The 18,295-nt window shown below is 35.6% G+C and overlaps 1 protein-coding gene across 8 annotated transcripts in view; it reads left to right on the top strand.

Annotated features, from left to right (window-relative positions):
* Positions 1-18,295, top strand: part of EPHA5 (EPH receptor A5) — a 339,363-nt gene that overhangs the window by 295,548 nt on the left and 25,520 nt on the right. For all 8 annotated transcript variants that reach the window (XM_033106462.1, XM_033106465.1, XM_033106466.1 and 5 more), the window contains 2 exons: positions 16,359-16,420; positions 17,825-18,034. In XM_033106462.1, coding sequence (XP_032962353.1) covers positions 16,359-16,420; positions 17,825-18,034 — 272 coding nt within the window. The remainder of the gene's footprint in view (positions 1-16,358; positions 16,421-17,824; positions 18,035-18,295) is intronic.

Raw genomic sequence — 18,295 nt, 5'->3', positions numbered from 1 at the left:
GCCTTCGTATTATGAGTTCATTCAGTTTACATTTAGGGTGATTACTGATGTATGAGGATTTCCTGTAGCCATTTTATCTTTTGTTTTCTGGCATCTCAGTGTCTCCATTGTTTCTTTGCCTTTCTGTTTCTTTCTGTTATTTTAGTTTGATGGCATTCTATGACTTTTTCCTCTGTTTCTTCTTTTTGTGTTATATGTCTCAGTTCTGGATTTTTTTTTTATTCTTTTTTGAGTGGTTACCATTAAGTTTGTGTAAAATAAAGTTTCATATATACAGTAATTCTTTTTCTTCAGTATGCATCTTATTTCCATTCCCCTTTGCAAATTCACACCTTTACTCTCTCCCTCTCCTTTTATGTTTTTGTTATCCCGATTTATGTTGTGAGTTCATTTCTGAGTTGCAATAGCAAATTGTCTTCTTCTCATTTTCCTTTTTTCTGTTTTTATCTTCTTTACCCTTTATGTTACGTTTAAGTGTATGGTGGCCAATTCTTTGTAAGGGTTGCCATTTCCTACTTCTGTCTGTTTGTTAGTAATCTTGCTCATAGTTTTGTATCCTTTTGTCTTTTTGTTCCAGGTCTAATAGCCTCCTTCAGTATTTCCTGTAATGCAGGCCTTGGGGTAGAAAGTTTCCTCAGCTTCTGTATGTCTGAAAAGGACTTTATTACTCCTTCATATCTAAAGGCTGGTGATTTTTTTCTTCTATCCTAATAGTTTGAATACTTGAATCCACTCCCTTCTGATTTGTGGAGTTTTTGCTGAAAAGTTTGATGATCATCTAACGGACTTTCTTTTTCAGTTACCATCTTCTTTTCTCTGGCTGCCTTGAGAATTCTTTCTTTGTCATTAATTTTTGATAGCTTCAATATAATATGTCTTGGAGAAGGCCTGTTTTGATTAAGGTAATTTATCATTCTGTTTGCTTCTTGAATTCAAGGATCTAATTATTTCCATTAGTTTGGGAAGTTCTCACTGACCATTTCTTTAAATAGACTCTCTATACCCTTCTTCTTCTCTTCTCCTTCTGGTATAACCATTATTCTCATATTGCTCTGATGGAGTCAGAAAGTTCTTGTTGAGTTCTTCCTTTTTTTTTTTTTTTTAAAAAAAAAAAGCTCTCAAATCTCTCTCTTCTTCCATCCGCATCATTTCCAGATGTTATCTTTGGTATCACTAATTCTTTCCTCCATCTGATCAGCTCTATATCCTAAGCTGGCTCTTTTCATTATTCTTCTCTTTTACTGAGTTCTTATTCTCCAGAATTTCTATTTGGTTCTTTTTTAAAATTTCAATTTTGTAGGTAAAATATTCATTTTGTCAGTTGATTTTATTTCTGAGTTCATTAAATAGCCTATCTCAGTTTTCTTTCATCTTGTTGAGTTTTTTCACAAATGCAATCTTTAATTCTCTGTCATTTAAGTCAAATATTTCCATGTCTTTAAGTTTGGGAACTCATCTTAGGAAAAGTGCTACATACCTGATTGCTGAATATCACTATGGTCACCTCTGAAGTACTCCCCTTGGGAAGCTGTGCACTGATGCCAGCACCTAGTTCACCCTTCAAAGCAGTTTTGGAACTCTTTACTGGAATGAGTTCTCATTGTATTTCCCTTCATGTCCTGAATATCATCAAAATGTTTTCCTTTCTGTATTTTCTTTATCTTCGGGTAAAGAAAGAAGTCATTGGGGGCCAGATCAGGTGAGTAGGAAGGGTGTTCCAATAAAGTTATTTGTTTACTAACTAAGAATTCCCTCACAGACAGTGCTGTGTGAGCTGTTGCATTGTCATGATGCAGGAGCCATGAATTGTTAGCGAAAAGTTCAGGTTGTTTTCATCAAACTTTTTCACACATCCTTTTCGGCACTTCCAAATAGTAAACTCAGTTAACTCTTTGTCCAGTTGGTACAAATTCATAATGAATAAGCCCTTTGATATCAAAAAAGTTTAGCGACATCATTGCAACAAGTTAGCGAACTTAATTGTCAGACCTCGTATTTTCTGGGGATGTTTTATTTTCTTTCTGAGCTTCTTTGTTCCTTGGCTATTCATAGCAATTAATGAATTATTTCTCTTCCCGGGCATCTATGGGAGTGAATTCTGCAGCAGGTTGATATGATGAGGTCTTTCTTTTGCCTTCCAGTAGGTAGCATTGGATCATTTTATTTTCTCTCGATGTGTTCTGGCTTCTCACGTGGTGGTAGATTTCCTGGGAAGTGGACTTCTCTGTGTCCAGGTCACCTCAGTCTCAGGCCGTTACCCCTGTGGAAGGATGTGGTGGACAATGGGGTTGTGAGTCTCTGAGATTCCAGTGCTGCCCCTGCAGCCAGATGCTGAACTGTGCACCTCAGCAGCCCTGGTTGCCCCACTGTTTTCAGCCACAAAAGGTGGGCGGGGTGGGCTGGGAAAGGTGGCTGGTGTGTTTGTGGCTTTATTCTCTTCCAAGTAATGGTGACTGCCAGACCACAGTTGCCTTGCTCTTATAGCTCTTCCCTTGTCACTATAATTAGCCACATCTGCCATACAGGAACTCTCTCCACTTTTCAGGGCTGTAGATATTCTGTTTCTTAATCCGACACTGCTACCATTTTGTTTGTTTGGTTTTGGTTTTCGGTTTTATTTGTTTGTTTGTTTGTTCGTTTTTCTGAGTCCCATTGCTAACACTGGGAGATTATGGGGAGAGGAGAGGCCTGGGAGGGTGGAGTGAGGCAGCCAGGCTCCATGGCTTTGTTTTCTCCCTAGCAGTAATGGCTGTTATACCACATTTGTTGGATGCACTTCTGTATTTGGTCTTTGCTCAAGGTCCCTGCCCTGATCACTGGGTCCAGCTGTGTTATATGTTGATTACTCAGGCAAGAATGTTTGGGGCCATAGAGAGTATACCTTCAATCTCAATCCTCCCCTCTCCTGGGGCCACAGTGAGCTCCAAGTTGCATCCAGTTGCCCCCATCTCTGCACTTCTCCCTTGCCTTCTCCCCTGCTTACCCCAATTCGATTCGCTGACCTTCAGATGTTTCCATGTGTGACTCTCTCAGATGTATTTGTCTATTGTGCAGGAAATATTTTGTTCAATTATAGTTGTTCAATTTGTTGTAACTTCAAGGGGAAATAATCAAGGCACACCCCTCACACCACCATGTTTTTCAAGATTCTCATAGTTGTATTTCTTAATCCGGGATCATGTACAAATAAACTTTGTTCTATATAACTAAAAAATATAAACAAAATATTAGAGGTATATCTCCCTATTTCTTTTTTTATGTCTGAGGTGATGGTACATTCAATGACAATTGATTAAGTTTTCAGACAATTCTAACTTGTATAAATTTGTAATTGTTTTTCTTTTTCTACTTTATTTTTATTTAATTTTTTTATATTTTTTTATTTTTGTAATTAAAGTGTATTGGGGTGACAATTGTTAGTAAAGTTACATAGGTTTCAAGTGTACAATTCTGTATTACATCATCTATATATCACGTTGTGTGTTCACCACCCAGAGTCAGTTCTCTTTCTATCACCATATATTGGATCCCCTTTACCCTCATCTACCACCCCCCTCACCCCTTACTCTCTGGTAATCACTAAGCTAATGTCTGTCTATGAGTTTTTGTTTCTTCATTTGTTTGTTTGTTCTTTAGTTTTTTTCAGTTTTATACACCACATATCAGTGAAATCATGTGAGTCTCGATTTTTTCTGTCTGACTTATTTCACTCAGCATAATAGTCTCAAGATCCATCCATGTTGTCACAAATGGTATTATTTCATCTTTTCCTGTGGCAGAATAGTATTCCATTGTGTATACATACCACATCTTTTTTATCCTATCATCTATCAAAGGACACTTTGGTTGTCTCCATGTCTTGGCTACCGTAAATAAAGCTGCAATGAACATTGGAGCACGTGTATCTTTATGGATAAATGTTTTCAGATTTTTGGGGTATATTATACCCAGGAGAGGGATTACTGGGTCATATGGTAATTCTATTCTTAATTTTTTGAGGAGTCTCCACACTGCCTTCCATAGTGGCTGCACCAGTCTGCATTCCCACCAACAGTGTAGTACTATTTCATTCTGGTAAAGTCTCTTCCATTTCACAGAGCTTTATTATTAGGTTGGTATAAAAATAATTGCGGTTTTTGCAATTATTTTTAACTTTTTAAACCTCAATTGCTTTTGCACCAACCTAATATATATTTCCCAAGGCTATTTCAAGTCTTCAAATTAGTCTTCCCATTTTGGTATTTTCAGACATCAGTTTATTCCACACCTATTGTCCTTAGGTAGATTTTATTAAATTATTGCTTTCCTTTCTGCTTCATCACCAAACAAGTTAACAAATCAAGCAAAATACATATACTTTGATGGTTAACGTGATATAATTTGGCTATATCTCTATATTCTACTATTTCCTTTTCAGACAACTCTACCTGGTTCTTGTTCTGTCCCTTTGAGATACTTCCTGTATTCTCCTTTATACTATATAAATAAAGTCCTCTCCACTTTATTTAGCTCTACTTTAATTTACCTCAAGTTTAGTTCAAATTTGACCTTCTCCATGATATCTATGTCATTTACCTTCATTTGCCCTTCTATCCTCAGTGTCTGCCTGGCATGGAGTATGCACTTAGTAATGTTGAATAGCTAAGTGTAGGAAAGCTTCCCAGTTCTACATTAGAATACAAGCTTCAAAGAACAGAAGTTTTCGTTTTGCTCTCCTGTATGTTCTTAGATCAGTGTTCAACATGTGCAGTATTTCGTGTATTTGTTGAATGAATGAATTCACAGTCACAAGCAATCTTATAAACTCTAGTTACATTTCTCTGCACTTTGTTATGCTACACATTATATCACAGTTATATCTTTATGTGTTTTATCAGCCTTACTATACAACAGCCTTCTTAAAACTGATAGATGTTTATAGCCACCCCTCACATTGTCTATCACAGGGCTAGAGACATTACATAATTTTAAAAGGACATAAATGATTTTAAATGAGTGAATGACTAAATTACAGTTATGTAAAATTTTAAAACTAATTAGGTTTATAATAGAGTTTATATTTTAATTTTAAAAATTTATTCTATAAAACAATGGGTGTTTTAGAAAACAATTAAAATTCATATAAAGGAAATTGCATGAGAATCTTTTTACAGGACCCTCCATATAAGTTATTACTGCTACTAATCATTAACATCACTTTAAGAGTTTACTAAGCTTAATGCTCTTTATATATTATCTTCTTTAATCTGCACAATAATGCTATCCTGTGGATACTAGTATGTTTTCTCATTTTACAGATGGGAAAAATTAACTTTAAAGAGATTAAATACTTTATCCAATGTCATAAAACTAGCATAGAATAACGCCAGATTTTAAAACAGTTCTGTGTGACTACAAAACCTAAGCTATTAAACAGTGTACATTACCAACCTTGTATCTCATCATTCAGTATATATTTGACAAGAAACATTTATTCAAGAAGTATTAATTGATCATCTATTTCATGTCTATTCCTGCTAATCATTGGGATACAGCAGAGATAAACAGACTGAATTCCTGCCTTTATCGAGCTTACCTTTGAATAGAGGACATAGAAACTAAATGAACACATACATTTATAATATAATAAGTGGATATATAACATTAAATGGAGAAAATTAAGCTAGGTTAGGAGATTAGGGATTGTTCTATCAAGGGTTGATGGTTTCTATTTTACTTAGAGAAAGACCTCTCTGATAAGGCTTGAATAAAGTGAAGGTGTGGACAGAGTGTTATAGGAGGAAGGACCAGCAAGACTCAAATAAAACTTGCATGGAATGTTCCAGAAACATCAAGAAGGCCAATCAATGTTGCTTCAGTGGAATGAATGAGAGGAGTCTGGTAAGAGCTTAACCTAAAGATATAGTAGAAGGATAGATAATGTAAGAACACTTTGATCCCTGTGAAAAACAATCTCTCACGATGGAGCCTTTAGTGCCAAGATGTGATGGAGTCTGATTTCTTACATTAACCAGGTAAGTCTGGCTGCTGTGTTGAGTATAGATGGTAGGAGTCAGTGTTTAAGCTAGGAATAGTGGGGAGGCTACTGACAGTATTCACACCTCATTATGAATTAGATCAGGGTAGTGCTCTAACAAGATGGAAGGACAGTAATTGAATTTTGTAGACATTTTGAAGACAATCACAATAAGACTTCCTATGATTTGGAATTGAAGTGTGAGGAAAAGAGAGGAGTCAGTGACAACTATAAATTATTTGTCCTGGGTACCTTGAAGAAAGGAATCATAGGGGAGAGTATAGAAGGAGCAAGACGGTTGTTGGTAATCAATACTACAGTTGTGGATAAGTTAAAATTGAGATAAATATAAGCATCAAGTTACACATGTTGTGTATAATGTGTGATTTACCTTTAGTCCTAACAATTAAAATGAAAATGTTTGAAGTGTGAGTATGCTTGAATTTTATATCTTCCATTTCACAAAAAGCAATAAATGCTATGAACCAGTGATAAACCATGGTGTAAATAAACACCTTTAAAATTGAAGTAGAAACAGAAGCCAGCTCATTAATTTGGTACTTTCATTTTCTTTGTTGGGGTATAAACAGAGGTAAATAAATACACCTAAAATAATGTTTAGAGATTTCCAAGTGTTCTTCCTGATAAAATCTTAATCCCAATCATCTGAAAGAATACAGACCTATAGAAACAGATTTACTGGCTCATAGATTACTAGTAAATCCAACATTATGTTTTAAAGTTGTTTTCATTATTAATAAAACAAAGCTGTCAGATTTGATAATTCTTAGATTACTTACCTCCTCTGAAAAGGCTATAATTTCTGACTCCATAACTAATTATTATCCACTTTCACTAATGTCAGAAAAATTCAAATTCACTTTTAGTTTGAGAAATGCATCTAACCGAAAGTTCATATCATTGTAAACAATACGAAATAAAAGAGAATATTATGTAAAGATTGGAATTTCTACCTATAGAAGCATTTGACGTTTTCATACTCCTATTCCTGAGGCTTTTGATTTTATCATCTTTCCCCAAATTAAAATTATATAATTTAATAAACGACTTTTCCTAAAGTGTTAACCAAAAAATAAGGACTATAATAGCATGAAAACTTATGAGTACCCTTCTGAGTTCTAATGGCCCCATACTTCGACCACCCCCCAATATCTATTTCTATTACAAGCACAAGATCCCATTTTTCTGGTTGACCATTAACCATGAATAATTGAATTGTGATATTTGTGTTATCCCTTGTTTCCTTTGGGTAAAAATAAAAATAATTTCAAACAACTACAAGTGTAAGTATACTAAATAATATACAACCCAAATAGAATGGAATAGTGATATATGACTATAGATACACAAGTGTAAGCACAGGCTTATTTTTAATTATTCACAAGTCTTATAAAATGTTTTCAAGAGAAACTCAGTGGTGATTATTTTCCAGTGAATTACAATTCTTCCAAATCAAATGCTCCTTATAGCTCTAAGTGGTATCATGTGTTTGTTGGTGAGTTAATGGTTTGTGAAAAGTGGGTAGTAGCAATGCAAATAAAATAAGCCCAGATTTAGCTGAAATTCTTGTGACGTGGCCTAGTTTGTCGTTTCTCAAAATTTAATTTGCTTTTTAGGATATTGTTAAAATGCAGACTCTGCTTCCATAGATTGGATTGGGAACTGACATTTTGTGTTTCTAACAAGTTCCTAAGTGACAGCCATGATACTTGTCAAAGGCCACAATCTGAAAAGCAGGGGCTAGATCAACATTCCCCAAAGTTTGCTTCACCTAACTTTGAGACATCTTATAGAAAAGGATTGAATTACTAGGAGTGGACTAACTACTCTCTTCTCTTAGATTTGTGATGGACATTAGCATCAAAAACCATGTACTAGCAAAACAAACTCAATTTGGTTTTTATTGTGATAGAAAATAACCCCACATGATATCTACCCCCTTAAATTTTTAAGTGTTCGGTACAGTATTGTTAATTGTAAGCACAATGTTGTAATGTTGTATAGCTGATCTCTAGAACTTTCTCATACTGCATAACTGAAATTCTGTACTCATTGAACAGTAACTCCTGCTTTTTTCCTAACCCCAGCCTCTGGCAACCACCTTTCTATTCTCTACTTCTATGTTTTTCACTACTATATATACTTCATACAAGTAGAATCCAAGGCCATTTCACTATAGAACACTTTGGAACACTCAGAACATACATAAGTAATGATCATGTGTAAGAATACATTATTTATTGAAAGAAGCTGAATTCCTACCAGATCTGCCATCAATGGTTGAATAGTTTGATACAGCATATTCATGATTAACAAGCTTATTTTAACACAAACGAATAAATATGTGTGAAGTTTAAAAATATAATTTAAAATTAAAACAAATGTTTGAAATTATAGGCATTATACTATGGAGGAAAGGAAAACAGCTTTTATAGTCAGATGGACATAAATCTGATTTCCAGTTTTGCTTCTTATACAACTTGCTCTACTCAACCGAAGTAATACATTGAATCCTTCCTTCTAAGCCTCACTTTTCTAGCTCTGAAAAATGTATTTCAAAATATCAGTTTTATAGAACTTTAGTAACAATTAAAAGTAATGTCATGCCTTATAAAGTGTGAAAATAAATCAATTATGATTATCAGTAATAAATGTGAATTCCACAAATAATGTGTTTCTATTACTACTTAGACTCTACCTGGGCTGGGTTTTCAGTAAATAATATAAAGTCATATAAAAGCTCTAATCTGTGATTAAAATCATGTTTTGACATGCTTTATGAGCTCTCTTTATATTGATTTTTGGTAATATGCTTTCAAAATTATTGGAAGATCTACTCTTTGTCTGTACTTCAAGCTGGATAATGGAAAATGATTTATAGAGTTTTATTGAATTTACAAGGGCTAGAGTAAGCCATGTTAATTATTGCTGTGTCATTCTTGCAGGCTAGCAGGAACTGAGACAAAACATAAGCCAAACTAAATATAATTAGCGTTAAAATGACTCAAGCATCAAATATAATCAAATGGGTCCTAAAGTGTCTTATTTTGCCAACAAAAGTAGATCATGCTTGTTTGCAAGCATTTATTTTAATTGTTTCCCCCGTTTTCTGAAATATCAGAGGTTTTTTAGGTCCCTATCATATTTCTCAAGTAACATTTTTGTTATTGACATTACAACCTGCATTGTCATAAATAATTAACCTGACTTTTCAAACTAGGTGATGCTATCTATATAATCTTACTGGATGAATATCAGGTGCCTATCTCTAAAAAGTAATCATTTTTCTTTCCAAATATATATTATTAAATGTCAATACATTTTCTGATCAATTCATTCTCTTTAAAGTATAAATTCTTTCTTCTAAGCTCAATGAATTTGGGTTGAATTTAAGGAACAAAGTTACCTGTGAGAGATATTTTTACAATTCCTGCTCAGTAGACCATGGGTGAGCAGTAGTCAATATTTACCACAGACCCATAACTGCATGAAGAGAGTCTAAAAAATTAGAGGATACACAGAAAGAAAAAAAATGTAGGAAAAGAAAGAAGAAGGAAAAAATGTTTTGTAGATAAAATTATAGGGAAAGTGCCACAGACATAAAGGGCTGGATTAGAGTATATAATGATAGACATCGATTCGGGTTTTACTTTAATGAACCAGGCATCTGCTCATTTGGTATAAATTGAGAGATGCCAATGAAGGAAAGCTAAGACTATATTCCCTGGAAATCCACTGGAATTCGGTTTGGTTCTTCCCATTCTTTATACTATGACAACTCTCTCAATGGATTTCTCCAAGTGAGAGAAGAAATGAGGCAGAGTCAGAGTCAAAGAGGCACATAGGAAGTATTCCTGGAACCACAGGTGATGTCAGACTAGGTAGGCATCCTTCTGGTTTGGTCATGGCTGATGTTCAGCAAGTACGTACACTTTTGACTCTATTAGCTGTAAACTTGTTGAATACTTCTGTAGTTTTTCATTAAAAGCCAATGCCAGGGTTACCTACGTAATCCCTTTATCTGCTTACTCAGCTTCATCCCTGGGTACTTCTGAATTCCTGACATCAGACAAATGAACTGGTGATGTGTGGTACAGCAGAATATTCCAGGACACTCCAGCATTATGGCTGGTGTAACTTCTGTCACATAGGTACCTATGACAAAGCAGTTATCAAATGTTATGACTGTCACCCTTGGGGAAGTATAATAGTTCTAACCTTTTGGAAGAAAAGTGGCATCAACATTAACAAAAGGCTCTGACATATAAGAATGGTACCAAAAGGTCCCAAATCAGAATTTTGTTTCTTTTAGAGTGTGAAGTCCAGTAAAATGGGTGTGGCCATATCATTAAAATAAATTTAAAATGGAAGCATTTCTCTATAATCATGAACTTAGATTGCAATTATACTAAGGAGAAAAAATATTTATAATCTTATTTACTCTTGTGTAGTCAGAGCCATTTACAAATACAATATGAATCTTTCCTGTTTGTTTTTTGTTTGTTTGTTTGTTTTTTTAACTATGGTATTGTATTTCCAGTCAGTTTTAAAATAAGTATTCCCCCAACTCATCTACTATCACTTCCTGATTTACAAAGAAAAATATCCGGGACTCTACAAAAAAATTCAAATATATGACGATATTTGAACTTCATGGGCTCTTTCATGACAAGATCCCTTGGCACATGCTGCCTCCTCTTCCTGGAATGTCTGTCACCTTTTTTATACCAGTTACCCTTTAAATCTTTAAAGTTCAGAACAAATGACATCTCCAATGCATATTCTCAGCATATGTAATGTTTCACCTAATGTAGGCATCTATAATCATATGCCAAATGAATTATTTTAGACAAACTTTTAAATAACTTTTATAACCTTTAAAGGAGAGAGATATGTGTGCCTTCGTAATATACTTGTCACATTGTGTTGAAGATATTACTCCCAAAATTTTTAAAAAAATATTTTTTATTAAAATATAGCTAACATACAATATTATATTACTTTCAGATATACACAATAATTATTCAATATCTGTGTACCTAAAGAAGTGATCCCCATAAGTCCAAATACCATCTGACACCGTACCATGCTATCACATTATTGACTATATTCCCTATGCTGTCCATTACATCCCCATGACTTACTTGTTTTATACCTGGGAATTTGGACCGCTTACGTTGGCATTCAATATTACTTTATGTTAATTTCACACATAGTGTTAGATATTTTTGTAATTTAAGAAGTGATTCACCTGACTAATCTACTACCACCTGGTACTATACAGAGTTATTACCTTATTGACTATATTCCCTATGCTTTACTTTATATTCCCTTGACTACTTTGTAACAACCAATTTGTGCTTCTTAATCCCTTCCCCTTTTTCACTCATTTCCAATCCCCCTCCTGTCTGATAAATATCAAAATGTTCTCTGGATCTATGAGACTGTGTATGTTTTATTTATTGGTTTATTTTGTTATTTAGATTCCACACATAAGTGAAATCACACTGCATCTGGCTTTCACTTTCTGACATACTGCACTCAGCACAACACCCTCCAGGTCCATCCATGCTGTCCAGATGGCAAGAACCCATTTCCTTCCATGCCCAAGCAATATTCCATTGTATATCGTGTTTCCCCGAAAATAAGACCTTGCTGGACAATCATTTTTGGAGGAAAAATTAATATAAGACCTGGTCTATATAATATAATATAATATAATATAATATAATATAATATAATATAATTAATGTAATGTACTATAATGTAATGTAATATAAGACTGAGTTTTATATTAATTTTTGCTCCAAAAGATGCATTAGGGCTGATTGTCCGGCTATGTCTTATTTTCGGGGAAAAGGAGTATATCTACCACCGACTTTTTATGCATTCTTCCATCTAAGGAAACCCAGGGCACATCTTAGCCACTGTAAACAATGTTGTTCTGAACATATGGATTCACATGTCCCCTTGAAGTACCATTTTGGGTTTCTTCAGATAATTACCCAGAAATGGGATTTACTAGGTCTTTCTTTGTCTCTTGTTATTTCTTTATGTTAAAGTCTATTTTGTCTGATATATATTGCTACCACAACTTTATTTCTTTGTTTCATTTTCATGAAAACATTTTTTTCCCCTGTCCCTTTCCTTTCAGTCTCTGTGTGTCTTTTGACTGGAAGTGAGTCTCTTGTAGGCAGCATGTATAAGGGTCTTTTTTTTCTTATCCATTCAGTCACCTACCTTTTGATTGGAGCATTTAATCCATTTACATTTAAAGTAATTGTTGATGGATATGTAGTTATTTATTTATTTTTTTTTCCCTTCTCCATCTTAAAGAAATCCCTCTAACATTCCTTGTAATACTGGTTTGATGGTGAGAAACTACTTTAGCTTTTTCTTGTCTGGGAAACTCTTTATCTGTCTTTTGATTCTAAAATGATAGCTTAGCTGGGTAGAGTAATCTTGGTTATAGGTCTTTACTTTTCATCACTTTGAATGTCCCATGCCAATCCCTTCTGGCCTGCAAAGTTTCTGTAGAGAAATCAGCTGACAGTATTATGGAATCTTTCTTGTAGGTAATTAACTTCTTTTCTCTTGCCGTTTTTAAGATTCTTTCTTTGTCATTAATCTTTGGCATTTTAATTATGATGTGTCTTGGTGTGAGCCTGCTTGGGTTCATCTTCTTTGGGACTCTCTGTGCTGCCTGAGCCTGTATGTCTATTTCCTTAAACACATTAGGGAAGTTTTCAGTCATTATTTCTTCAAATAGGTTTTCAATTCCTTGCTCTCGCTCTTCTCCTTCTGGTACCCCTACAGTACAAATGTTGGTACACTTGATGCCTCTTAAACTCTCCTCATTTTTTTGGATTCTTTTTGCTTTTTGCTTTTGGGTGTTGCTTTTGAGTGTTTTTTGGTACCTTATCTTCCAAATTGCTGATTCGATCCTCTGCTTCATCTTATCTACTGTTGATTTCCTCTAATGTATTCTTCACTTCAGTTATTGTATTCTTTTGTTTCTGACTGGTTCTTTTTTATGTTTTCTGTCTCCATTTTTATGTTTTCTATCTCTTTGTTAAAGTTTCCTATCTCTTTGTTAAAGTTTTCCCTGATATCATTGAGTATCCTTATAACCAGTGTTTGGAACTATGCATTTGGTAGATTGCTTGTCTCCATTTGTTTAGTTCTTTTTCTGGAACTTTGTTCTTTTCTTTTATTTGGGACATGTTTCTTTGTTTCCCCATTTTGGCTGCCTCACTGTGTTTGTTTCTATGTATTAGGTAGGGCTGCTATGTCTCCCAGTCTTAGTAAAGTGACCTTATGTAAGAGATGTCCTGTGGGACGCAGCGGTGCGGTCTCCCTGGTCAACAGTGCCGGGTGCTGCAGGTTTGTCCCTTGTGTGGGTTGTATATTTCCTCCTGTTGTAGTTGAGCCTTGGTTGCTGTTTGGATGTCAATGGGAGGGATTGACCCTCAGGCTAATTGGTTGTGAGAACTGGCTATGACTACAGTGGAAGAACTGCTGTACAGTTGCTGACCTTTCAGAGCAGGATTTGCTTTAGTGGAGCTCTGGTGCCTTCATAGTCTGCCCTTTGGGTGTGTCATCCTTGGAAGTGGCCAGGTGATGCTCCAGCCCAGTCTGAAGCTGGCTTCTGGGCCTGCAAACCCTGGGGCCTCCAGGGAGGGGACCCACTGCAGGCCAAGTTCAGCGACAATCTGTGCCCTGCCCAGGGCCACCTGGCATGAGCCACAAGCAATCCAGAGATGGCCACAGCACGTGTTGTTCTTAGAGTTACCTTGAGAGGCCAAGCCATAAACCTAGGCCATTTTTCACTAGAGCTGCATTTAGGGCTGCTCAGCCAGAAGTATGAGACACATCGAAGCTAGATGCTGTTTATTTGGGTTTTGTGAACCTTTGAGAGATTTTACAAAAGGCCATAGCATGAGCTAAGACAGGTTGTTTATACAGAAAAGCCACTACAAGTGGGGGTGTCCCTACTTGTAGTGGCTTAGGTAAGCCAGATTCTGAGGGAATAACTAAGGCCAGGCTGAGGAAAGGTGATAGCCAGTTTAATAGAGCCACAGACATGGTGTCTGCCTATGTTTCCATGCAGTAACAGGGAGGGCTTAACAAAGAAACAATGGCTTCTGCCAGTTCCTCTGTCTGAGAGAAAGCTGCTGCTCCAGCCCTCACCCTAAGGCCAGCCTACTCAGTTCCCCCCCAGATGTCTCAGTTGCCTCTCCAGCTGCTGGCCCAGCCCTGGAGTTCAGAGCAAGTGAATCCATCAGCAAGCAAATCCATGTGCAGTCCCTTTGAGAGAAGTGCCTGGGAATGCAGCCACCCTTGGTCTCACTCAGCCACAATCCTCGCTGGTTTTCACAGCCAGAAGTCATGGAGACTTCTGTCCCCATCACTGGAACCCAGGGCTAGGGAGACTGGCGTGGGGTGCCCTTTGGGCGGAACATCCACAGCTGAGATATCCCTCCTGATTTTTAATGTTCACACACGTGTGTGGAACCAGGCTGTTCTGCATCTCTGCCCCTCCTACCAGTGTTGAGGTGGCTTCTTCTGTATGTCTGTAGCTGTAGGGCTTAGGTTCAGCTAGATTTTAGGTGATTCTCCATAATGGTTGTTCTGTGGTTTAGTTGTAATTGACGTGGTCCTAGGAGGAGGTGAGCACCACGTTTGCCGACTCTGCCATCTTGACCAAAAAATCTAGTACTCCTAAAATATTTCAAAAGAAGATAATTATCCTAGTGAGAAATAAGACTGACCTACTTTGTTATTCTAAAGGGTGACTTATAAATGATTTTGGAATGAAAAATCATTTTTTTCCTAGTTATTTATATATATATATATATATATATATATATATATATATATATATATAATTGTCTAATTTTCTATATTTCTAGTTATACTTCTGGATGATGTTGTATGAATAAATATTCAAGTTCTAATTCTATGATTTGAGTTAACCACTTCTCAAGTAAACTACAGATGCCCTATGGAGAATGCCATTAAGTTAATTATAATGCATTTCATGATTGTATAGGGCTTGTGCTCCCTCAATAATATAAAATCTAATTAATAGATGTATAAGATAGTAATTTTTCTGTTATAAGATCTCCTTTTACTAACCTCAAAATAGTTTAATTAACACTTAAATTTTATGTAGTATAGTTTTATTAAAGAGTAAAGGGGCATGTTTTAAAATATAGCGAGGTTACTATGTAGTGATAAAACTAACAACTGTGTTTAGCTATTTTCTCATTCAATAGAAATTTTTTTTATCTTGTATTTTGCATCCTGTATCACAGATAGATTATATACAAAGTACTGTAATTTTATGGAGGATGCAATATGGCTTATTCTCTTAGCCATCTTACATCTTGCAAGGAAGTTAACCAACAAAGTTGATTCAGTTTATAAATGAATAATACATGGCAAATTCTAAGTAGTAGGCATTATTCTAAGTGCCTTGGATAACCATGTGAGTTGATGGATACTCAGAACCACCCTATGAGGCAATTGTCATTAATATGTTAATTTCACAGATGGGAAAAGTGAGGCACAGAGATAATAATTGATTTGCCCAAAATCACATGATAGTGAGTGATTAATACGAGATTCAGAGCCAAGCAGTGTGGCTCCAGATTCTGTCCAGCTAATCTCTACGCTATATTTCTATATCATACATGAAAGGACGACCCTATCCATCAGAAATGATGATTGTAAGAGAAGTTTTCAGACAGCAAGAAAGATTAGAACAATGTTTTGTAGAGTGAAAAATTTTACATTGGTAGAGATTGTGTGTTACAGAGGGAAATGGGAGGTAGCCATAAAGAAAGGAGTTACAAGAACATAGAAATAAAGTTTGGAAACCACAACATATATTCAATGGATCATAAACATGGCAGTTAGCCTGGGTAGGAATTTTTATTTAGAATTGTGAGAAAGATGAATATGTTCACAGTACTTTAGTGATATGATTATTTGATAAATTATATTAACTCTATTAAGATAACATTATCCTTCAACTCATTTTCTACATAAATTGATTTTGATATTGACCATTGCGTATTTTTTTATATATCTTAAATATCAATCTCTTATTTTCCTCATGTTACTTTTTTCTCACCATCCCTACCATTACACTGAGATATCATCATGTCAGGAATTTACTTGCTACTCAAAGAAGACTTTTTTTAAACAAAAGATGAATGTGTATGGTTTGGACACTAATAAAAACTTGCAGGTAAACATCTCCTAAGTAACAATGCAAAATCAAAAACCAGCAGTTCATCTACTATTTTCTTTTCAGGTAAACCAGTGATGATAGTGACAGAGTATATGGAAAATGGCTCTTTAGATACATTTTTAAAGGTAAGATTTGAGACAAATTTAATTATTCAAAGTGTTACTCATATACTGATCACGATATTGAAGTTGAGATTGAGCCACTTTAAAGCTAAAGTTTTAAATAGATAGGAATGCCTGCAGTTAGAATAATTATACTACAAGAAATTTACTTTGGTTTGAAAATTGTTCTTTTCAGAAAACTTCAAATTATGTTAAAAAATATTTACAGTTTTATTTAAGTATATGTTAATTTGCCTGAACAAAAATAAAGAGGGAAGGAAGGGGTAAAGAAGGAAAGAGAAAAAGAGAACTGAAAGAAAAGGACAAAAAGAAGCTTTTACAAATACTTAACTTTCTCAAAGTATATAATATCAGGCAGAACAAGGAAAAATGTCTAAAAGGTCTGGGCAAATTATCAACATTACAGGGTCAAATAGGCTCATAACCCACCTGACGGCCAGCCACTGCTTGTGCCAATGGAGTCATCATGTGGTAACAGAAAATACTAATCCTGTATTGTCAGATCTTCCTCGTTTCAGGAAAAAAATACATATATATATATTTATGTGTAAGTCTCCCAATTTTAAACATTGGCAACTCATTTTATTAATAAATAGGTTGTGCTAAACAGTGTAAGATATTTGCCGACCTGATTAAACCTATAGGCCAGCAGTTTTTCATCTCCAGTATAGCGATTATTGTTATTGATTAGGGAAGGTGACGGGGATGACGTTTTGATAATCACATGAGGGGCCTATGCATTGACTACGATAGCAGTCCACTGACAAGGCCAGCTTCCCTTCCAATCTCTAGCCTCTACCAGATTCTGGTGCCAAATTTCTTATACATATCTTCTAGTTCTCCAGTCTGTGAAGGTCACATCATTCCTTTATTTCAAAATAAACTTCAGGTGAGCCTTTTCCTGTGTGTCTGCATTAAGTTCAGTGCCCTTGACAAAGACAGCGAGCTCCCAAGAAGTGATAACATTCTCCTCATCATTCCTCTCCTATCTGCTACTGCAGACTCTCCCTTTATCTCCTCCGACCATTTCTTCTTTACACCAATCTGGCTATCTCTCTAGCCTCTTTCAAAGCTCCTTGAAAATGCGCAGTGTCAACCCTAGGCAAGCAGCAGATTCCAGTGGGTACACACTCCTCTGATGACTGAGAATATAGGAGTTACAATGCCGAGGACAATTAAATGCAATTTTTGACAAGGGCTTTTAAAACCTTTATCTGCTTTGACCCAGCAGAACACTGATAAACATTACCAAGTTAACTATATAGTTTCCAACTTTATTGGTTCTTCTGCTAGAAATTGCATATGCATTTGGTGATGGTATTCGTTTGAGCATGGAAGCAAGATCCTTTTATATTTTCCCCCAGTGACTGGCATTGCTGGACTGATAGCTCTATGGTGTCTTTACAGAAAAATGATGGGCAATTCACTGTGATTCAGCTCGTTGGCATGCTGAGAGGCATTGCTGCGGGAATGAAGTACCTTTCGGACATGGGCTATGTGCACAGAGACCTCGCTGCCAGAAATATCTTAGTCAACAGCAACCTGGTGTGCAAGGTGTCTGACTTTGGACTCTCCAGGGTGCTGGAAGACGATCCTGAGGCAGCATACACCACAAGGGTAAGATCTAACAGAATGCATTTCTGAAACTGCACTAGATGCATTCCATTTTTAAAGATTTTCAAGGAAATAGCAAAAAGGACATTTCTCCAACATACGGAAAGAGAGAGAGAAAAAGAGGTAGTGGGGGATTAAAAAAAATCCAGTTGTTGCTCCTTGTTTGAGATCAGAAAATTCGAATATTAAATTCAGATAAGCAAAATATTCACCTTATGAGTCTCAGTAATTTATTTTTTTCCAAAAGATACTGAAAATTAAAAT

This window comes from Rhinolophus ferrumequinum, chromosome 5 (assembly GCF_004115265.2).
Source record: "Rhinolophus ferrumequinum isolate MPI-CBG mRhiFer1 chromosome 5, mRhiFer1_v1.p, whole genome shotgun sequence".
Classification (NCBI taxonomy): domain Eukaryota; kingdom Metazoa; phylum Chordata; class Mammalia; order Chiroptera; family Rhinolophidae; genus Rhinolophus; species Rhinolophus ferrumequinum.
This window is presented reverse-complemented; position numbering and strand designations above follow the sequence as displayed.